The sequence below is a fragment of the Mytilus trossulus genome, chromosome 10 (assembly GCF_036588685.1).
Source record: "Mytilus trossulus isolate FHL-02 chromosome 10, PNRI_Mtr1.1.1.hap1, whole genome shotgun sequence".
In the NCBI taxonomy this organism is placed as follows: domain Eukaryota; kingdom Metazoa; phylum Mollusca; class Bivalvia; order Mytilida; family Mytilidae; genus Mytilus; species Mytilus trossulus.
Window position 1 is genome coordinate 26,767,403 of NC_086382.1, and position 24,980 is coordinate 26,792,382.

General features: G+C 31.7%; 1 protein-coding gene across 2 annotated transcripts in view; it reads left to right on the forward strand.

Annotated features, from left to right (window-relative positions):
- Window positions 1-24,566, forward strand: part of LOC134687119 (cytochrome b5 reductase 4-like) — an 82,537-nt gene extending 57,971 nt beyond the window's left edge. The window contains exons 6-16 of one of the 2 annotated variants that reach the window (XM_063547121.1): window positions 262-309; window positions 1,564-1,612; window positions 5,217-5,368; window positions 9,894-9,926; window positions 14,770-14,892; window positions 16,583-16,723; window positions 18,870-19,016; window positions 20,926-21,079; window positions 22,193-22,279; window positions 23,653-23,820; window positions 24,217-24,559. In XM_063547121.1, the coding sequence (XP_063403191.1) occupies window positions 262-309; window positions 1,564-1,612; window positions 5,217-5,368; window positions 9,894-9,926; window positions 14,770-14,892; window positions 16,583-16,723; window positions 18,870-19,016; window positions 20,926-21,079; window positions 22,193-22,279; window positions 23,653-23,820; window positions 24,217-24,271 (1,157 nt within the window). In that variant the 3' untranslated portion in view covers window positions 24,272-24,559. Of the gene's footprint in view, window positions 1-261; window positions 310-1,563; window positions 1,613-5,216; window positions 5,369-9,893; window positions 9,927-14,769; window positions 14,893-16,582; window positions 16,724-18,869; window positions 19,017-20,925; window positions 21,080-22,192; window positions 22,280-23,652; window positions 23,821-24,216 lie in introns of both variants that reach the window. The other variant, XM_063547120.1, reaches the window with a different exon arrangement.
- Window positions 24,567-24,980: the final 414 nt, after the last annotated feature.

Here is a 24,980-nt window from a genome sequence, read left to right on the forward strand (position 1 = left end):
GTTTGAACATATGTATGTCTGTCCTTCCAGAAGTTTATTTCTATTCTCTAACGTTAGTTTGCCTCAACCAAATGTTATGAAACTTATACACAATGCTTATTACTTTTAGATGTACTTGGATACTTCAGGGTGTTAAAATACCGATATCTGCAGATATGAATATAGATAACTTATGATATACTGAGTAGTTAGGAAATAATGTTTGATAACTATTATATGTAGTATAAAACAAGTCATAATATTTATGATTCTTTTTTCCAGAAAGCACACCTGCTCAACCAGCTCAGATAAAAAATTTACAACAAAATGGTGAGTTCTTTTATATGTAGTGAATATTGTAATATCTAAATACTGAAATATAAAAAAATCAGCACACTTGTCTTAATGAGCTTATTATGTTGCTTTGTTCACATTAATAAGACTATCACAATCTTGGTTTAAGATGCATACAGAAAATAGCCAGGTCAATCTTACCTGCTTTTTGTATTTCATTGACTTGCTCTTTTATTGATACAAAAAATCCAGGCTTTAAATCAAATTAAGAATTTATTTAAGACTGAAACATGTATTTTTAGGACCCATTTATGGGCATTATGATTTCTGATCTGTGCATCTGTCCGCTCTTTTGTCTATTCGTTCGTTTGTCCCAGGTTAAAATTTTTGGTGAGGTAGTTTTTGATGAAGTTGAAGTCCAATCAACTTGAAATTTAGTACACATGTTCCCCATGATATAATCTTTCTAATTTTAATGCCAAATTAGAAATTTTCCTCCATTTTCATAGTCCATTAAACATAGAAAATGATAGTGCCGATGGGGCATCCGTGTACTGGGGACATATTCTTGTTTTTCTCAATTTCTATGATGTGGAATAATATACCACTAATGTATTGGCTATTTTAAACCATATTTTCCGTTACTCTTTTGAAATGTTATTACTGTCAATATCAAATCTAAATATAGATAAAGTAATGGCTTTTCTCATCACTTCGTGTCCGTCGTTGTCGTCGTCTGGCATTGTCTGTTAACTTTTACAAAAATCTTCTCCTCTGAAACTACTGGGCTAAATTTAAACCAAACTTGGCCACAATCATCATTGGGGTATCTTGTTTAAAAAATGTGTGGGTGACCCATCCAACCAACCAAGATGGCCGCAACGACCTAAAAATAGAACATAGGGGTAAAATGCAGTTTTTAGCTAATAACTCAAAATACAAAGCATTTAGAGCAAATCTGACAGGGGTCAAATTGTTAATCAGGTCAAGATCTATCTGCCCTGAAATTTTCAGATGAATCAGACAACCCGTTGTTGGGTTGCTGCCCCTGAACTGGTAATTTTAAGGAAATTTTGCTGTTTTTGGTTATTAAAAATGGTGTTATTCTTTTTACCATCAATTTTGTATTAACAATGATTTTTATTGAGAATATAAAATAAAACTATTTATACCACTTTTAAAACATTTTAATAGTTGTTCTATTGTCTGTATGAAATTGCACACATTAATTCATTTGTGTATTTCAGAAAAAATTAGCAAAATTTAAACAGCCTGAATATTTTTTTACAGGGCCTTCATTAGCAGCACTAAAACCTCCATCAGGACCTGTACCTCCCAGGTAGGTTAAAGCTGTATTTTTTACATCAGAATCTCGTGATTTAAATGGCATGTTTTCGAATGAAAATTGATTTACATGTATTATGTCATGGACATGCTGTTATATGTCTGCAGAAACTGTTTTTCCTCTTATATCTAGTTGTAACCTGATAAAACTTTGATAAGTTGGTTTTTGGCATAAAGAAAACTGATCGATTTACAGATTCTGGCAATAGATATTAGAAGATGAGGTATGAGTGCCAATGAGACAACTCTCATCCAGGTCACAATTTGTAAAGTACCGTCTCCAACACGTCAAGCCTTTCTTTAAAAGGAAAGGCTAACATGGAAAAACATCTATGTGTACTGAAAACTTATTACATTAGACTCTAAAATAATGTTCAATGGAATTATCTTATATTTGATTTCTGGAGTTTAATTATGTTTAGTTGTTTTATGTGAGTTAATTTCAAGCCTGTCATGTAGAAAATAATGTTTGTCGATGGTTTGAAATTCAACATTTTCAGTTAGCTTTTAACATTTTTCAAAATTTACTCGGCTCCTTGACAGTGATTTTTGTCGAGCCTTGACTTTAGTCGAAAAAGCGAGACTAAGCGATCCTACATTCCGTCGTCGGCGGCGGCGGCGTCAACAAATATTCACTCTGTGGTTAAAGTTTTTGAAATTTTAATAACTTTCTTAAACAATACTGGATTTCTACCAAACTTGGACAGAAGCTTGTTTGTGATCATTAGATAGTATCCAGAAGTAAATTTTGTAAAAATAAAATTCCATTTTTTTCGTATTTTACTTATAAATGGACTTAGTTTTTTCTGCGGGGAAACATTACATTCACTCTGTGGTTAAAGTTTTTAGAATTTTAATAACTTTCTTAAACTATCCTTGGTTTGTACCAAACTTGGACAGAAGCTTGTTTATGATCATAAGATGGTATCCAGAAGTAAATTTTGTAAAAATAAAATACCATTTTTTTCGTATTTTACTTATAAATGGACTTAGTTTTTTCTGCAGGGAAACATTACATTCACTCTGTGGTTAAAGTTTTTAGAATTTTAATAACTTTCTTAAACTATCCTTGGTTTGTACCAAACTTGGACAGAAGCTTGTTTATGATCATAAAATAGTATCCAGAAGTAAATTTTGTAAAAATAAAGTTCCATTTTTTCCATATTTTACTTATAAATGGACTTAGTTTTTTCTGCATGGGCAATTACATTCAATCTGTGGTTAAAGTTTTTAGAATTTTAATAACTTTCTCAAACTATCCTTGGTTTGTACCAAACTTGGACAGAAGCTTGTGTATGATCATAAGATAGTATCCAGAAGTAAATTTTGAAAAAAAAAAAATCCATTTTTTCTGTATTTTACTTTTAAATAGACTTAAATTTTCTTCCAGTTAACATTATGTACAGTCTGCAGTTAAAGTTTTCAAAACATTTATCAAATTCATTAAATATCCTAGATTTTTACCAAACTTGGACAGAAGCTTCTTACAACCATAAGATAGTATCAAGAGGAATATTTTCATTGATTTTTTGCCACATTTTTTTTTAGCCTGCGATCAACAGTAAAAATAGGCGAGACACTGGGTTCCGCGGAACCCTTACAAATTTTTATGTCCTTTTTATGGGCATTATGTTTTCTGGTCTCTGTGTCCATTCGTCTGTCTGTTTGTTCATTCGTCTGTCCTGCTTCAGATTAAAGTTTTTGGTCAAAGTAGTTTATGATGCAGTTGGAGTTCAATCAACTTGAAACTTAGTACACATGTTCCCTTTGATATGATCTTTCTAATTTTAATACCAATTTAGGGTTTGGTATCCAATTTCATGGTCCACTGAACATTGAAAATGATAGTGCAATTAGGGCATCCTTGTTCTATGGACACATTTTTGTTTTCATATTTAATGTGGAGCTTAACTTTTTTTTATCAGAATTAAAAACAGAGGTACTCCTTATTTTTATGCCCCTCTATGATACACCTACGATACTAGAGGGGCATTATTTTTTCTGGTCTGTGTGTCTATTTGTTCCTCCGTCTGTTTGTCTGTCTGTTCGTCTGTCTGTCCTGCTTCAGTTTTTAGTCAGGGTAGTTTTTGGTGAAGTTTAAGTCCAATCAAATTGAAACTTAGTACAAGTGTTCCCTATGATATGATATTTTGGTCATTTATTTTTTGGTTTATACAAGTAGAAATTTGTTTATACTTTATAATGTGTAGCTAAGACGTTGCTACTTTGTGTTTGGCAAAAGTTTTTAATTTTACTGAATCCTCATAAATATTATAATTGATTGTTGTCTGTTTCGCATGTATACAGTTATCTTGATATGAATGTTTCATTGATAGTTTTCTTGGCTTGTATTCAGTAAGAGCATTTGTAATGTCAAGTTTCTATTGTAAAAAAGTGGATTTTCATATCTGTCATGCAGCAATGCAACTTCATGCTTGCACACAAGCAAATAAACGAAAAGCATGAGAAAAGTGACATTTACAAATATTTTAACAATAAATGCATAAAATAATTAAAAACAAAAAGCATGAGAAATGTTATGAACACAAATGTTTTTACAACAAATGCATATTTTAATCATAAAACAATGAAAATTGATATCCCACAATTTGGTATATGATTTGAATAGAATAAAACAAAACAAAACACAAAAATGATACATGTCTTTGGAGAATTAATTTGTTTTCACTTGATAAAGAGATGGATGTTGAACATGCAACAAATTATATAACATGATAAGATATGTTAGAATAATGAATGAGATAGAGAGCCTAGGAATCCTTTTTTATTCCAATTCTATCTATTTTATTGTGTTATTTTATTATGTATCAGTTAAATGAGGGGGGATAGGAGGGGTCCTGATCCCGAAATCCCGAGCTTAAAAACATGAAATCCCGTGGCCCCGAATTTAAATAAACTAAATCCTGACGTCCCGAAATCAGAAAAGAAGAATTCCCGGATCCCAAAAGGGTCAATCCCGAAATCCTGGGCTTAAAAACACCCGATCCCGGAGTCCCGATAAAGGTCCTATCCCCCCTCTTAAATTGATAGGGTGACTTAAAATAATTTGAAAAAGTCACTTTATGATTTTTTCCTTTACTTACAGTAACCTGCTTGTAAAATCTTAATAAAACTTTCTTCTGTTCTTTGCATTTTGTTTCTTGTAAATGGAATGCAAAAAAATGCAGAAATGAAATAGTCATTAAATTAACTCATCAAAGATACCAGGCTTATAATTTTGAATATTTGATGAGAGGGAGTAGAAAGGGTACTGATCCCAAAATCCCCGGCTTAAATACATGAAATCCTGAGGCCCCGAAATTGAAAAAAAATAATTCCTGGATCCTGAAAGGGTCAATAATGAAATCCAGAGATTAAAAAACGCCCGATCCTGGAGTCCCGATAAAGGTCCTATCCCCCTCTTTGATGGCATGAGTGTTTGTACCAAAGACTCATCAGTGATGCTCAAGTAAAAAAATTGAAGAAAAAAAAACCCAATAAAATATATTGTCAACACCAGCTAACTTTATACCAGCCCTATTTTTATATCCATGTTTTTTTTTACAGTATCTCATATTTTTTTGTGTGTATTATTTCAGATTTGACTGGTTTCAGAATAAAAACTCTGTGTCACTAGTGATATATACCAAGTGTAAACATATGAGAAGAGACTGTGTTATAATACGAAGATTGGAATTAACATTATTATGTATATTGTATATAGAAGATTATAATTATTTTGTAAATATTGGTAAGTATTTTTTACTCAGTCAGAAGTTCAAATCTTGTAAATCCAGTAGGAAGAGACAAATTTCGTTTCAGGGTTTTTAATGGTCAGCTATACTGTGTGATGCATTTTCAGATTCATCACTCAACAAGTTCCTGTTTACTGCACACTTGTACCATTTTACACATGATAGCCAAGTTGAAAATTTTCGTCACATTTTTCACAGGAACTACATTACAAGGATTTCTGAAATTTGATTTCAGGGTTATATTTAAAGTCAAAAATTATTTGGGCTAAGGTATCATCAATGAGAAGTAGCTCACAGTTTTACTTGTTGAATTTAAAAAGAATGAAAAAGCTTGTCAAAAATGAGAACATTTTTTGTATCAGCCACTTGTTTGTAGTGCTAAATGTTTTAATCTTTTATTTGTCATATAAGTAACATTATACTTGTGACATAAACAAAAGTAACAACAACAATAAAATAACTGAGTTGAACACACACATATCTATATATATATTTAAGTAAAACCATGGAAGTATTATATTAACAGGAACTCCAACAAGTGGACTTCAAACGTTTATAGTGCGATGCCGCAAAATCATTAAGTATCTGTTAATTAACGCAACATGTCAATGGATGCATGGGTTCCGATCAAATTTTTGGAACCTCGTGAATGATCGTAATTACAGAACATACCGAAATAACTGGATGTGTACTTAATTGTCAAGGAAATGACATTTACCGACCATGTGAATGGCAAATATGTCAGTTTTTACGGGTATTGCTGCTTAAAAACAAATAAAAAGAAACGAAACGAAATCCCAGCGACTGTTTTCACAAAATAAAAAAAAGAAAAACTGAAGAGTAAGAAGATTTCAGTTTAAGTTGCAATCAATTTTAAAATAGTAAGCCTTTTATTCATGAGAGGGCCGTTGGCTAAACACGTGTAACTGTTACATACATGTTGTCCCATGTTAGGCTTGCAAATCATAAAATTCTCATGTAAAGTAAACGAAAAAGTACAGGATTTAAGAGCTCTGATCCAAAAAAATATCAAATATTTTGATTTATTGTTTACTGAAAGTCCATTGGCAAAAATTTCATGCAATTAAACAAGAAACAGAAACATAATTTCTTAGCATACGGTGTAAGATATTTCAGAACTGTTAAGCTTTTAAACACATAAATAAATTCTAATTTGGTTTCCATTATAAAAAAAAATTAAACTGCTTAGGTCCCATCATGGTGATCTCTTTAAATGCATTCAGATATATTTAAAGTCATCTGTAAAAATAAATCCGTCAGATGTCAAAGTAATCTCGGACTAGGTTGAATGTTTAAGGTTTTGGAATTATCATAAAAGGTGTAACAATTCATCTGCTTGTCTCATAACCTGATATTGCCATGTAGAGGTCATCACATGCGTGTAATTATTAACCTCTTTTAGTCTTTAAAACATATTTGATAAATAAGTTAATAACATCCCAAGAGAAAATAAATCTGGAATTCCACTGGAATCCCAGCTGGAATTTTGATGGGATTCCAAGTGGGATCCCACCTAATTCCACCGGGATAAAATTTCGGGAATCCCACCAAAAGTCCGGGATTTCCGATGTAAATCCCAGTTGAAATATACTGGGATCCCACTGGGATATTGTGGGAACTCAATTGGGATCCCACTGGGATAAAATTTCGGGATTCCCGCTAAATAAGCGGGATCCCGATGTAATGTACTGGGATAAAATTTCGGATTCCCGTTAAAGAAGCGGGATCCCGATGTTAATCCCAGTGGAAATATACTGGGATTCCCGGAAAAAAAAGCGGGATCCCAAAAATAAATACCAGCAGGATATACATGCACCAATTCAAATTGCACTGCCACTGGGATTCCTGGGTTATTTATGCAAAAGGATACATGTCATGTTTTCCTTTCTGTTAATTAATTTGCTGTCTGTACGTCCAACTAAAGTTGCTGAGTAAATTATGGTAACTGGAATATCTGCATGCAATCTGTTTCGTTGGCAGCTCCATTTAAAAAGATCAGTATATCCCCTAAAAGTATGAAAAAAATCCACAAAGAATCATTTGTTCAATACGTTTTGAAGCAACAAATTCAATAGAAATATTATTGCATTTTAATGTTTATAGAAAACAGTAGATTGGATTAGCTAGTCCAAATAATAATGAAGTCTCGGAAGGTTATTTTAATCTTTTTGCAAATTAATTACCTTCCCCCTTTTTTTAATCCCCTGAAGATAAATAACTAGCGACTTATTATTTTCACCAAATAAACATAAACACAACTGAATTAAATTTTGACATACCTACTATTTATGCCTGTTATGTGACAAGTTAACAAGTTTATTCATTGTATATATGTTAAAAATAAATACGTCTGAGTCGGAATATATTTTCAGTTTATGCTTTCAGACTTTCTGATGTTGATTTGCTCAGATAAAAATCATACAAATCATAGTTCCTCAATTAATTATATTTATAATCATTATATGCACATATACACATGTTAGAATCATGTTAAATTAAATTATTAATGCACTTATCTGAAAACATCCAGTATCTTCGTCCTGTCCATAATTCAGCGTAAACAAATTTTGATGACGTTTTTACCAGTACACAAACGTCGACGTGACAATCTCGCCCCAAATTATATCGGCCAAGTTGATCTGTCTCCGTAACGGTATTATTAATAAATTAAGGTTATCGCATAAAAGTATTAATTACTGGCCAGTTTTTACTAAATATAAGAAAGGAATACTTTAGTAATCGGCACCTGGTGCATGCGGATAAGATAGTGGCCCCATTATTTAGGACAGTATTTTCTTGGGTCGAACTGTTCACTACAATTGAAAACAAAGCACGTGGTCATCATTTTTACATAAGTTGAGAAACCAACGTTTAACTTTTACGACGTCAGTCATTATCTTATCATTGATACCGGACGACAACAAATAGAAACGCACTTATGAGAACTTGGGGAACATTAGAAACGCCGAAGCTTGTCTGGCAAAACACCCGTTGACATTTCCTCGTACGACTTGTCATTTTTATCGCGAAAATCTCGGCATTTTTCTGACTTATAAATATCTGTCAAACTGGATATTAAGTGACACTTAAATGTGATTGGCTTCACCTGACAGCTTTGGTGTCATACACACATAAATTAATTATGGTTCATACAATTTCCCGTTTTAACTAGACTGGGATCCCAGCATCAGAAAATTTTCCCGATTGGGATCCCGGCTTTAAACAGTTCCTATTGGGATCCCAGTGTCTGATATTTATCCCGTTTCATCTACACTGGAATCCCGGCTTCAGACATTTATCCCGAATGGGATCCCAGTTTCAGATATTTATCCCGATTGGGATCCCGCCTCCAGATGCTTATCCTGGCTTATCCCGACAATTTCACCGGGATTGCATTGGGATCCCGATCGATCCCGTTTTCGTTTTCTCTTGGGATTTTACAATATTTTACGATAGAGAAAACCATAAATATTTGTGATACACTCAATAAAAGTTTTCAATCTTTAACTTAAAATTTGGGTTATCTGGCAATATCTGGCACACTACACGTGCATCCCATTATTTTCTGCAAACACTCTACTTCAGAATCATGTAATTTTCATAATCGGATATTTCCCGATTTCCAAGTTCCAATGATTAAAACATACTCAACAAAACTAAAAAATAAGCTTGCCCTCTTTCCGAATGCAGTTAATTTTCTTATGTTATTCTGTTAAATGTGGACCAATTTTTTCGATCTTTTCAGCTTTGTTCTTCATTTATTGAACGGACACAGGTGTTGTTATTCATGTGGCGATTCACAAATAACTACGGGAGTTTCCGTGTTTATATTCATTGGTAGGTAGATAAGACAATCGATATCAAATCACGTGATGAGACCAGCTTCAGTTAAAAGAACAGGCGAAGGCGGCATCACAGATACCCCACAAAGGAGTTATCACGTACTTGACAAACTGAGTCGGAACCTTTTATTTTCTTTAAGAAATCAGTGGGATGGGAATGTGCTAATTTTTCGTTGGAGTTCCTGTCAATATAATACTTCCATGGTAAAACTAACTAAGAGTCACCTGTCCTCAGCTCTAAAGACTGTTTTATAAAGGAACCTGTTTTTTTTTCACTTTGTTTATATTAGAAGGATTTAGGAGGACTACTAGTTTTTGAGTATCAGATAGATTTGGAAACATAGGATTATCTATTGCCATGTCTCTAAAAAGTTTTATACATAAAACATTATTAATTTGACAGTGGAGGAGAAAGTGATTTTCATCTTCTAAGGTTTTACAAGTTGGACATGTTCTATTGTCTCGAGGTATTTTTAGATATCTGCCCTTCTCAATGAGCAAATTATGGTCACTAATTCTAATTTTTGTAAATAAACGTCTAGTTTCAAAATTTTGATAGTTTGATCAACACTGTTATGTCTTATGTGTTTTTTTTTGTTCTTGTGTTATTCTTAAAAAAACAAATATGTATTTTTAAAAATGCCTTTTTTCATTTCAGAATTAGAAAATAAAATTAAAGATAATTATGATGGTAAGCATGCTAAATCTTATAAGAGATATGTTTTTCCTGCAATTACAACCCTTTTTTCATGGAAATTACTTAACATATGTAAAGAAATTGTGTGCATTAGAAACATTGATATGGAATGAAAAAAACTGATGATTTTGTGTATAAAGGAACCTCATGTTCATAATAACTTGCATACATTTTTCACTAAGAAAACACTAATTTGGCTGTTTTTACTTATTTTTATTCAGTAAGCACATATAGATTAGACCGTTGGTTTTCCCGTTTGAATGGTTTTACACTACTAATTTTGGGGCCCTTTATAGCTTGTTTTTCGGTGTGAGCCAAGGCTCCTTGTGGAAGGCCGTACATTGACCTATAATGGTTAACTTTTATAAATTGTTATTTGGATAAATTTTCTCATACCACATCGTCCTATATCTAAGCATATAGCACAAACAAATATTATCAAAGATACCATTGTTATTTCTTCTTCATTATCCTAATCAGACACTCAAATCAAAACATTTTGAAAACAAAATCAAATATCGAAAGGTAAAGTGCACTTAAAACCCAAAATTCTCACAAAGTTGGGCCAATAAAATCTTATATATAAGCGAATCAACAAATTAAAGTAGAAATTCTTGTACTTGCTTTGTCATAGTAAATTGATTTTCTGTTCATTTAGACACAATCATTTATGTCTGCTGGTAAAACTAAATGTTCTTAAAATTGTCTGTGAAAAACTACATTTGGAAAAGGATCTGAAATCAATGTCAATGAGCTTTGTAATCATCTAAGTTATCAGAATCAATCTCTTATAATCACTTTACTTACTGTATTCATTTACATATCAAAGCACTCACAGTCCTTTAAAAATTGATTTAAAAGAAATTATTTGGATTTTATTAGTGAAAATAGATTGTCAGAACTAATGAAGATCAGACTGACATTAGTTCAGGAAACAAGCTATGATATATAGATATCATCAAACTTGCTGGGTGTATCATATAACTTAAAATTAGAAGAACATACTTTTGAGATTGCTTTTGGGTATGAATTTGATATATGCTGTTGGGAAAGAGAGTGGTTAACTGTACAATACCTGTCTGTATGTTCCATGAAATTTTGGTCTCATTTTTCTTCAGGACTATAGTTCATTGGTATCTGAAATGGGGCTTTATATGAGCATTTTATACTGTGTGATGCTTTTCATATGCATTGCTCATCAAATTGCTTATATACATTTTTTCACAAAAATGGCCATGTATAAGATTTCCATCCTATTTATCTCAGCACCAATATAACTACAGATTAAAACTTTCTGAAGTTTTCTATCCAGCTTCATGCCACCATTCACTGTGTGATGTATTTTCAGATTCATTAATTATCAACTTCCTATTTCTAAAATTCTTATTTTTCTGTACACATATTAGGAAATTTTGCTGAAACTTACATCCTTAAATTTTGTACCATGCTTCATGCTTTACTCGTTGTTTAAGGCAGTACAGTGACCTATAGTTGTTAATTTCTGTGTTATTTTGGCCTCTTGTGGAGCGTTGTCTCATTGGCAATCATACCACATCTTCTTTTTTGTCGAGTCTGCAACTTTTGATGCAGAAAGCTCGATATAGGGATAGTGATCCGGCGGCGGCGGCAGCGTTAGCTAACTTCTTAAAAGCTTTATATTTTAGAAGGTAGAAGACCTGGATGCTTCATACTTTGTATATAGATGCCTCATGTTATGAACTTTCTGACAGTCACGTGTCCAATGTCCTTGACATCATTTTCATGGTTCAGTGACTACTTGAAAAAAAAGTTAAGAATTTTTGTAATGTTAAATTTTTTCTTATTATAAGTAATTGGATAACTATATTTGGTATGTGCGTACCTTGCGAGGTCCTCGTGCCCATCAGACAGTTTTCACTTGACCTCGACCTCATTTCTTGGATCAGTGAACAAGGTTAAGTTTTGGTGGTCAAGTCCATATCTCAATTACTATAAGCAATAGGTCTTGTATATTTGGTGTATGGAAGGACTGTAAGGTGTACATGTCTAACTGGCAGGTGTCATCTGACCTTGATCTCATTTTCATGGTTTGGTGGTTATAGTTAAGTTTTTGTGTTTTGGTCTGTTATTCTTATACTATATGCCAAAGGTCTTCTATATTTGGTGTATGGAATGATTGTAAGGTGTACATGTCTAGCTGACAGGTGTCATCTGACCTTGACCTCATTTTCATGGTTCAATGGTCAAAGTTAAGTTTTTTAGTTTTGGTCTTTTTTTCTAATATTTTTTGCATAAGGTCAAAGTTCTATATTTGGTGTATGGAAATATTTTATTATCTATATGTCTGTTACACATATGTCAGATTTTATTTGACCTTGAACTCATTTTCACGGTTCATTGCTAAGTGTTAAGTGTTTGTGTTTTGTCTGTTTTTTGCATGGTTTATCTGACCTTGACCTCATTTTCATGGTTCATTGATCAATGTTTCGTTTTCTTGGTTAATGTTGAGTTCATGTGACAGTTGTAATAAAGCTTTATATTTCGGGCTGTCAACATAATATCAATGATTAGTAAAGAAGGCGAGACATTTCAACGTGTGCACTCTTGTTCCTAGGAACTATAGTTCATCGCTATCTGAAATGGGGTTTCAGGCTTCATGTGAACATGTTATACTGTGTGATGCATTAATTTCATATGCATTCACTGATTGCTAATCAAATTGCTTATATATATATTTTTTCACAAAAATGGCCATGTATAAGATTTCCATCCTATTTATCTCAGCACCAATATAACTACAGATTAAAACTTTCTAAACTTTTCTATCCAGCTTCATGCCTCCATGCACTGTATGATGTATTTTCAGATTCATTAATTATCATCTTCCTATTTCTAAAATTCTTATTTATCTGTACACATATTAGGAAATTTTACTGAAACTTACATCCTTAAAATTTGTACCATGCTTTATGTTTTACTCATTGTTTAAGGCAGTACAGTAACCTATAGTTGTTAATTTCTGTGTTATTTTGGTCTCTTGTGTCTCATTGGCAATCATACCACATCTTCTTTTTTTTATATTTATATGAGCATGCTATATTGGGTGATGCATTTTCCTATCTTTATACTATGGTATAGGATAGAAACGCATTGTTAGTGTACCATACAGTATTAAGCTTAAGTTTTGATAAAATGTAGTTATAGATTTGGTTAAACACAGTGAAATCAACTTGAAATTTGTACACATGATCAATAGATTTTTAACTGCAAAATTGGGGTTATGACCAATGATTTCATGGAAATCTGATTGTGGACACGTGCAATAAATATACAATATATGTATGTTATCGGAAAATATAAAATTTATTAGTATGAGCTGTAGAAACAGGATGAAAAGAGAGGCTCCACAGAGCTAAATTTTCTCCTGTTTTGTAGCGAGTTCATTTGTACAATAATTGGCTAAATGGCAGGATGAATAAAATAACTATGTGCTATGGAGACATATTCCTGTTAAAACATCAAATCGTCTTTTTTGAAGTTTAGTTATTAATATTTACAAAAAACTGAATCAAGTGACAATAGAATCCAATAAATAATCAATTTGTTATCTAAAATGAAATGTCAGGTAGCTTTGGCACTGCAAATATTATGTTGACATCTCCCATTACTCTTATACAATGCTCCAGGAGTTATTAAAATAAGTGATGATAAATCGTTGTAGTTGCTATCAATACAATACTTCAGTGCTTTGATTTATTAGTTTTTAGTTTAAACAATATTGTTTTAATAAATCATCACATTGTGTAAAGATAGCAATATAATGCAAATTCATGAAGTACATATCTAGGAGGGTGGTAAAAAGGGGGGTTATGAACACGGAAGTATGTGAAATAAAAATCGCAAAAACGTTGCATGGAAAATAAAAATCAGGGAAAACCGAAGCCCGAGAAATAAAATCATAAATAGTAACCTCAAAAGTACCGGTACTAGAAATTATTACTCGGCCGTTCTTAGAGAGCATGCAGTCATTATTGATAATAATTAAGGAGGAAAACAAGCATACACATCAAACAAAACATGAGAAAACGAGAAATAAAACGGCAAAACATGAAAAGATGCAAAATAAAAAAAAAAAAATGTTGCATTCAAATAACCCTTTAGCACCTTCATCTAGGACTCAGATACAAGCAACATTTCCTTTTTTAAAAATCAATCTCAGCTGTGAATAAGGATGTATTTAGGTGAAATTGAAAAAAAATCAACAATTTGAATTTAATACTAATAGTCGAAAATGCATTAGTTAAAGAATCAAAAAATAATCTTAAAATATTGATAGGTTATGAAGCTTCTTTTTGCGATATAAGAGTTTTTAATAAATGGTGGATTGCGGAAAAAGGTGGACTCAGTCTTTTCCCTTATATTTGCTTTCATGTTATTTGGGTTTCAAATCGAAAGAAAAGAAATTATTAATTTATGCTTAAATTTTGGTAAATCATCTTTTAAGAGCTATTTTATAAAGTCTTATATGAAAAGAAAAATGGGATAAAAACCAAGGAGTCCCAAAAAATCTGATTCAAATTCTAAAACCCCACCTAAGTACATCCTTAATTAAAGGACAAAAAACTAGTAAGTTTCAGTTAAACAGTGGTAGGAATTTTTAATTGTGTATTTTGCGAGAGATTTTTGAAAAAAAGTTATAATTATTATATCTGGATATTTAACACCTGAATGAACTTTCAATTTTGCAATGTTCATGGTTTTATACAATTTTATGTAGATATGCAGTAATTTTCACAAGTACAGAAATCAAACCATTCTTCATATTTCATATATTTTATTTGTATTCTCTTTATTTCAGTACGAATACAAAAAGAGACTGGGAAAACCGAGATTGTATTCCCTAAAGAAACAGAAACCCAGTGGTCTTCTATAGGCCGTTTTCTAGACCAACATAATACATTCAGGAATACCAAAGATGTTGGTTAGTATATTGATAGAACCACATCAAAAGTTTTTATGCCCCATTTATGGGCATTATGATTTTTGGTCTGTGCATACGTCGGTTTGTTCGTTCGCCCGTCTGTCCTGCTTCAGGTTTAAGTTTTTGTTCGATGTAGTTTTTGATGAAGTTGAAGTCCAATCAACTTGAATTTAGTACTCATGTTCCCTATGATATGATCTTTCTATTTTTAATGCCAAATTAGAGATTTTCCCCATTTTTATGGTCCACTGAACAAAGAAAATGATAGTGTGGATGGGGCATTCGTGTACTGGGGACACATTCTTGTTGTGCCTCATTTATTGGGCATTATGTTTTTCCGTCTGTTTGTCTTTTCCTCCGTCCTGCTTCAAGTTAAAGTGTTTGGTAAAAGTGTTACGTCAAGAGAGTTTTTGAATAAGCTAAAGTCCAATCAACTTGAAACTTAGTATACATGTTCCTTATGTAATGAGTTTTGACCCCAATTTCAATGTCCTCTGAATATAGAAAATAATAGGAGAAGAAAAGGGCATGGGTACAGGTGAACCAAGAATTCAAATGTTCAACGAATAACATATTTTCAAAAGGCTTTGTATACATATATTGGAAAAACCATGTAATCAGATATCCACGAAAATCTAAGTTTTCAGCAATCCACAAAAATTGATACCCCCAAAAAAATGAATCCACAGTGCATGCATGAAATTGAATTTAAAATAAAGTTAGCCTCAGCAGTTGTAAGATAGATAAACATTTTTAAAAAAAAGGGGGGAAAGCATAAAAATTGTCACACTAGCTTTAGATTGTACTGAATTCACGTGCAAAAAGTGTCAGAATCTAAGATCTTATTTATTTTATTGATGTGAACTTATACATAAATGCTAAAAGTCACATAGATATAAAACTAATCTGAAAAGCCCACTTTCATTATACAAGTCTCGCCATTTTAAATATATCAATACCTTAGAGTAAACATTTTATTTTTTCCCCATAAAAAGTAATAAGCTTCAATTACTGAAAGTTCTGTACTGAAGCATTAAGTGGCCAAGTTGGCAATAAGATCTTGTAAATGTAATGACATGTCTAACATGTTGACATAAAATATAGTAAAAAATAATGCATTAAAAGTGACATGGGTAACATGATTCAATAGGAACGGATAGGGAATAGGAAATAAATACACACTTTACAATCATTTGGGAATGTATTTTTTCATATCTGTCGTCTGCAAACAAATTTTTAGTGTTTAGCCATGTCACTCATAAAAATGTGTCAAAAAATGTTGATAAACTCAATTTTTACATTGTTTGATAAAAAAATCTCAGTTTGAATTGCACAAAAAAGTTTCTTGTAAAATTAAGAGGCAGAAACATACTGAGCCCCCCCCCCCAATAAAATCCCTTGCAAATTTTTTGAAATATGGACTGGCAATTCTGATAAAGAAGATATTAAATTTATATGGCTTTAAGGAGGGGGGCACGAAATAAAAAATCGGCTAACAGGTTAAGCACCTCAAATTATGAATAGAATTCTGTATAAAAAATCTCATTGGGCGCATTACGTTTGCCTGCATTTGGGGATTAAAATGTTTTATGTTTGCACGCAGCTTTTAGATCTCATTACAGTATTCATATAAGGTACAATAATTTCTCAAGTAAATTTATTCTATATTTTGCTGTCTTTTTTATTCCAGAAACAACATATCATAGCTGTAATATAGAATCTGTTTCGGAAGTGTCACATAACTGTAAATTATTGTGTATCCATCTACCTCCAGAGTTATCTATGTGTGTACCTCTAGGTCATCATGTACATGTACAACATAATATATCAGGTAAATTATTGTGTATCCATCTACCTCCAGAGTTATATATGTGTGTATCTCTAGGTCATCATGTACATGTACAACATAATATATCAGGTAAATTATTGTGTATCCATCTACCTCCAGAGTTATATATGTGTGTACCTCTAGGTCATCATGTACATGTACAACATAATATATCAGGTAAATTATTGTGTATCCATCTACCTCCAGAGTTATATATGTGTGTACCTCTAGGTCATTATGTACATGTACAACATAATATATCAGGTAAATTATTGTGTATCCATCTACCTCCAGAGTTATCTATGTGTGTATCTCTAGGTCATCATGTACATGTACAACATAATATATCAGGTAAATTATTGTGTATCCATCTACCTCCAGAGTTATCTATGTGTGTACCTCTAGGTCATCATGTACATGTACAACATAATATATCAGGTAAATTATTGTGTATCCATCTACCTCCAGAGTTATCTATGTGTGTACCTCTAGGTCATCATGTACATGTACAACATAATATATCAGGTAAATTATTGTGTATCCATCTACCTCCAGAGTTATATATGTGTGTACCTCTAGGTCATTATGTACATGTACAACATAATATATCAGGTAAATTATTGTGTATCCATCTACCTCCAGAGTTATCTATGTGTGTACCTCTAGGTCATTATGTACATGTACAACATAATATATCAGGTAAATTATTGTGTATCCATCTACCTCCAGAGTTATCTATGTGTGTACCTCTAGGTCATTATGTACATGTACAACATAATATATCAGGTAAATTATTGTGTATCCATCTACCTCCAGAGTTATCTATGTGTGTACCTCTAGGTCATTATGTACATGTACAACATAATATATCAGGTAAATTATTGTGTATCCATCTACCTCCAGAGTTATCTATGTGTGTACCTCTAGGTCATTATGTACATGTACAACATAATATATCAGGTAAATTATTGTGTATCCATCTACCTCCAGAGTTATCTATGTGTGTACCTCTAGGTCATTATGTACATGTACAACATAATATATCAGGTAAATTATTGTGTATCCATCTACCTCCAGAGTTATCTATGTGTGTACCTCTAGGTCATCATGTACATGTACAACATAATATATCAGGTAGATTATGGTGTATCCATCTACCTCCAGAGTTATCTATGTGTGTACCTCTAGGTCATCATGTACATGTACAACATAATATATCAGGTAAATTATTGTGTATCCATCTACCTCCAGAGTTATCTATGTGTGTATCTCTAGGTCATCATGTACATGTACAACATAATATATCAGGTAAATTATTATGTACACAAGAAACCAAAATTATAATAATACAAGACTAACAAAGGCCAGAGGCTCCTGACTTGGGACAGGCGCAAAAATGCGGCGGGGTTAAACATGTTTGTGAGATATCAACCCTCCCCCTATACCTCTAGCCAATGTAGAAAAGTAAACACATAACAATACGCACATTAAAATTCAGTTCAAGAGAAGTCTGAGTCTGATGTCAGAAAATGTAACCAAAGAAAATAAACAAAGTGACAATAATACATAAATAACAACAGACTACTAGCAGTTAACTGACATGCCAGCTCCAGACTTCAATAAAACTGACTGAAAGATTATGATTTCATCATATGAACATCAGGCACAATCCTTTCCGTTAGGGGTTTAGTATCATACCATCATAACATCATAACATATATGAGAAGAACATAACCCGTGTCATGTCCCTTTGTGAAAGATGAAGGTTACAGCAGTTATAGATATACATTATTGTAGCAAGTCAAAGTTGGTTTTTTTCAACGGTATCTTCTGAAACATAACCAAATCTTCAGCAAACTTTGCTGGGTAAAGTCTCAAAGTGATGGAAATACATCTAAAGATTTTTAGTCTCAAAGAAAAAGACTTAAATTTCAGTAAATATTTGGTTAGCAAACCATATGCTTTGAACCATACATCATATTAAACGAAACTGGGTGGATAATAAATACCTCTTTGAAAGGACAAGAAAAATTTGATAGTCTCCTGACGGCTTAAATCCTAGTGTTTCTTTTACTTGAATTTAATAATTTACAATTTTTTCGGTATCATTTTGTATTAACTTATAAATTCATATTTATTTATTTTTTAGGAATGACAATAGCTCGTAGTTATACAGCTGTGATAAAGTCATTACTACCAGACAAACAAGACGACAGACTGGGTTCTGTTATATACCTAATGATTAAAATATATAAAGATGGTGCATTGACTCCTTGGATTGGTAGTTTGGCTCCAGGTATTTATAATACAGTCTATAAATAGATACAGGATTTCCTGTTTCTAAAATCAAGGAAGTAAATTACAAAATGTTCAATTTACTGTATATTTATACACGTTATGGCTATTTGGCTGCCATTACTGGACATCACTAAGGTTTCCGTAAAATTTTGACGTCATAATACAAAATATCTGACGCCACAATCGAAAAGTGATTGTTGTATGACGTCAAATGTTCAAGCTGGACAGATTATTTGGTCAATAGGGATAGTTTTCCAAATAAGGTGTATTATCATTCATAGGATGCCAACTTTTGTGGATTTAGTGTATATGTTCCTGACCATATGAGTATTTAGACTGTGTAATATACTTATATGGGTCAATATCTTTAATTGTTTTTACATAGGCGGTAATGGTAATGTTTTTCCTGTAGCTCAGTCCAAATTGTAAACCTCGATATGTATGATAGCTTGTTTCAAAGCTGTGACATTTTCACATATGTGGTTAAATTTTCGGGGTACGACGTAAGATTACTTTTTCCGTAAATTAGCAAACCCCAAACATCCTTTTGTGATGCGGCGCCTTGTGGTAAAATATTCCCTTATTAACACAATAAGTTATTTGAAAATTTAATACTTTGAACACATTCAATAGCTTTATAGTTTTTACACATTTATTCTATGTTCCTCTACTTTCCTAATCACCACAAGTAATTAAGTTCAGTCATTTGTTAAAAATAGAAACATGTCCAATATCACTACACAGAGATTTTTTCTTTACACATGACTTTTGAGTTCCTCATTTCGAGGGGCATTAGGGATGTTGTCCCATATGGTCCGACCAAACATGTATGATCTGACGGTACGCGTATGGTTTGGGTAATTAACACTCTGTTACAGTTTACTTTGAATGCTTCTAAACTCTTCATATATGGTATGACTGTTCCTTAAAAAAACGCTATCATATAGGTCATTTTATTATCGTATCAAAATAAAGAGATTAACTAAATAAGAAAAGAAGTTTCACATAGTTAATTTTACTACCTAGTCAAAACTCACATCTTATACCGATGTCCATTACTGATTTGTTGTTATGAGTGAATAGCAATATGTGGACTTGAAAAGATAACTTCCAAACATTTCTAAATGAACTGTTACACAAGAAGTCACTGGAAAGTAACATATTTTATTTAAGTTATTTTGTGAATATGGTGAACTGTAGTCATATTACAATATTTGAAACCCAGCCCTTCATAAATACTGTAGATACATTGGAATAACCCAAAACATCGGCATCACTGTATGCAGCTGCAAAGAAGGCTATCTTTTACTTGCAAACAAAAGGTGTAACTGAAAAGAATCTCCCACAACCATGACATGCAAATGTGAAAAAAAAGTTATGTTACTGTGTGGAAGTAAATGTCACCATAAGCCTACGTGCAAGAATGTAATAAGCAATGAAAATTAACTCTGGCATCAATATTTAATTTTAAGGTTGCCTTTAAATTAATACATTGTCATGTAACCATGATCATTGGTTTGTTTTAGATAATGCTTATTGTATTATTGAAACGTTTGTAATGCATATTTGAAAAAAAAATGTGGTCAAAAACTTGTATGGTCCAGCCTGTTAACAACCATACAAGTATATACTCATATGGTCCGACCATTAGCATACGGTCGGACCATATGAGTATATATTAAATTTTGTTAACAAGTACTGTAAAGAAAGAAATGATTAAGAGGTTTTTATTATTGCCAATGATAGGACAGATTTGTAAACGCAATAATTAAAACTCACATTTTGAAATATTTTATTCTGAATTAAGCAGGACTTTTCTCAAAATCGCTTTTAAGTTAATAATGACAAAGTAGCAATAAAAAATGCACGCAATAATTTCTGAATTAACAATAATTGATTCTTTCCAGGAGATACAATAGATATAAGTTACCCAGAGGGTACTTTCAAGGAAGAGAGTCTAAGAGATGTAACAGATTTAGTAATGTATGCTGCTGGTACCGGCTTCACTCCTATGATCAGACTTATATACCATTGCTTACATGTTGATCAGAAACCGTCAAGGTGAGTTAGCTTATTGTGAAAATAATAAATGGATTTAACACCCAATTTAATGCAAATTAGACTGCCATTACTGAAAGCAAAATATTAATTGCATCACAATAAATACATTTGACTAACACCCTTATGCAAATTTGTCTGCCATTACTTAAAGTTATACTATTTCCTGAAAAATATTGCATCACAATAAATACATTTGCGGGTGCCAGATTTTCTCGATATGTTGAAGACCAATTAAAGGCCTTGGTCAGGATGTTTTTTCTTTAACACATTCACCTTTTCTGTTCTTTATTTTATTTGATATAAAAATTAAAAGTTGATTGTTAAATGATGTCAAATGGATATTCTTCAGAAAGTTAGATCTAGATTCATTCAAAGCAAGTTCAGATAAATTCCTTAAAGTGTATTCTGTTACAGATGAAATTTTGCTTTAAAAATCTGAATACTTGAAAGTTAATTATTGTTGAAACATGGAATCTTGAGATTTTTATAAAAGCTTAGATTTATTATTTTCAAAAAAGCAAATATGTTGATGTCTTTTATCTTTTCTTCGTAAATTGTATGCAAGTTTAGCAATATTTAGAAGTAGGTCCAAGGACACAGTTATCTTCCTTTGGTTTTCATTGTCTACGAATATAGTCCCTAGTGTAAACAGTGTATAACTTGCATGTTTTATTTGATACACTTTCCCAATTTATTTCTTGATATTAAATGCATGAAATATTAAGTAGGGGGATGTAATTACATGTCAAAAAATTTTGGTGCTGAATCTTTATGTTAAGTAGTGAATTGGTCCAGTTCTAAAAGGTCAAATTTTATCACGTCTGAAGCTGTCAAACTGAATTTTACACCCTCTTAACACAGAATATTTTGAGTTAGAGCTGGTAGAAGTTTCTATAATTTTGATATTATTTGTCTCACTGGTAGTACACTACACTGTAAAAATCTTTTTGAGAAAGAGCAGGTGCGATTTTTTTAATTTGAATTTATTGTCTAAAAGAAATGCACTACGAAATAACTGTGTTCTCGGGCCAGTAGTGGTATTTATGACAATGAATCATGTAGAAAACTACTTATTATTATTATGATTTAATTCTAGCTAACTTTTTGTTTCAGAAATATTAAACTTATGTTTTTCAACAAAACAGAAAAAGACATTTTATGGAAAGACCAATTAGATTCCTTAATGCAAGATTTTAAAAAGTAAGTGGCTTATGTATTTCATCTATAAAATAAATGCTTTAATACCCTTAATAAAGGAACAAATGCATTGCAATTTTCTCTCCACAATTTTAGAATAAAATCTTATCTGTCCATAAAAAAAATAATTTCAGATAGATTTATTTATTTTTGTTGGCATCAATTTTCGCTGATGAAAGAAAACTTGCATATTCGCGAACATTTAATTTCGTGGTTTTGCAGAAGTCTTTATAAAAGTCTAAAGAACATTTGTCCTTCGTTCAACATTTAACTTCTTTGTTCACCTATATCAACGAAATCCATGAAAAGTGGTATCCAACGAATTATAATAAATCCACAGTATCAACACATCCTAGCAATATAGCATCACATTAGCAAGAAGATGTGGTATGATTGCAATGAGACAACTCTCCACTAGAGACCAAATGACAAGGAAATTAACAACTAATAGGGCAACGTATGGCCTTCAACAATTAGCAAAGCCCATAACGCATAGTTTCATTTATAAGGAGAATGGTATCAGAAGGAGTACTTGTGAAATTTTTTTAGGAATTTTTTGAAAATTATTGGGAATTGAAAGTAGCATTGCATTACCATTTCTTTTCTTCAATATACTGTTTTACCAGTCTTATATTAAACAAAAGAATTTACAAAAGGCCTTGTGGAGAACACTGTTGTCTTTAACACAGATTAGACATTGCTTATATCTTTCAAGTACTGTAATTTCAGAAATTATTGCTAGGTTTAAATTATTGTGAGGTTTAAATTATTGCAAGGTTTAATTATTGCGAGGTTTTTATTATTGCGAAAAATGCAACAAAGTTACAAACACAATATTTAAAAAAAAATTAAACTCACATTTTGAAATTCTTTTTATGAATTAAACAGTAAAAATTGAAATCCCATAATAAATGCACGCAATAATTTCTGGATTTATAGTATTACAAATGTTCTAAACCTTCAAGATTAATTTATACTTACATTTATAGGCCAAAAAGAGACTGTGAGACACCTCTTTCTTGAAGATGAACATGATGTTCAGTGTTTTTTGTTTGTTGATGTGGTTCATGAGTGTTTCTTGTTTTTTTGTATAGATTCGACCGTTGGATTTTCCTATTTGAATCGTTTTAAATTAGTAATTTTTGGACCCTTAATAGCTTTTTGTTCAGTGTGAACTAAGGCTCTGTGTTGATGGTGGTACATTGACCTATAATGGTTTACTTTAATAATAGTGACTTGGATGGAAAGTTGTCTCATTGGCGCCCATACCACATCTTCTTATATTTACTTATAGGTCAACAATGTTGTTCACTTCTTAAAACTTTAAGTCATCTGGCATATATAAAATGACATTTAATGTTTGTTTCCTTTTACAGTTTTACTGTTGAGTATGTTTTATCAGAAGCAAATGATAATTGGCAAGGTCAGAAAGGTCGTGTTACTAAGGAAATAATGGAAACCTTCACACCTGCATCAACTAAAGACAGCTCAAACTTGCTCATCTGTGCCTGTGGACCAACTGCATTCACAGAAATAGTCTCTCAGTATGTAAATTCACATTTTGTACATTAATGATTAATGATTATAAAATAATAATACAGAACAATTTTGAAGGAAAAATTGTTTCAAAATTGGAAAAATACTATTTTGATTTGGGATTTGATAATAGACAGTAAAACTCAATAACCTCATTTATAATGACATTGAAAACTTTTCAGAAAAAAAGTATAATGCAAATATATAGAACTCTTAGGAAAATTTGAAAGGGAAAGTCCCTTATCAAATTACAAAATCAAAAGCTCAAACACATCAAACAAATGGAAAACAAGAGTGAAATGAAACTTTTATAAAATTTGGGTTGAATTTTATAATCGTGTTGTTAACAGACAGTGTTATTTTTTTAAATGCCATAAAGAAATCTTTTTTTGTTTGTTTTTCAGATATTCAAAAGAATTGGGATATAAAGATGACAGCTTTCATGCTTTTCTTGGTTGAAAGCCCAGCAGACGGACGAGACAACATTTGTGTACAGTGTAGTGATGATATTTATGGCATCCATAAATGCAGAAATAACTGAAAACATAAAAAAGTATTAACATTTAAAAACCTTAAAATAAAATACCGGTACTATGTACAAGCTGTGATTAACAAAACCACAAAACTTACATTATAATTATGTTATTCCCTATTTTCAGGGAAAAATTACTGACAGCAGGGGAGATAAATTTGTACAAAATTATTTCTAACTGTGATCTTTACGTTTTTATTTATTTGTTATTTATTCTGTTTTTATATTAATAGAAAATATAGCAAAATAAATTGACCTTATTTTATATGAAATGTGTTTTTCTTAAAGACTTCTTGATTTTCATCAGTTCTGGAAAAATGTATAGATAAAAAGTAAACGTGGTATGATTGCCAAAGAGACAACTCTCAACTAGAAACCAAATGACAAGGAAATTAACAAGTAATAGGTAAACGTACGGCCTTCAACATGAGAAAAGCCCATAGCGCATAGTTTCATTTATAAGGAGCATGGTATCAGAAGGAGTACTTGTGAAAAGTTTTTAAGGAATTTGTTGAAAATTTTTGCGATTTGAAAGTAACATTGCATTACCATTTGTTTTCTTCAATATATAGTTTTACCAGTCTTATATTAAACAAAAGAATTTACAATTGTAAATGTAACACTAATTTTTTTTAC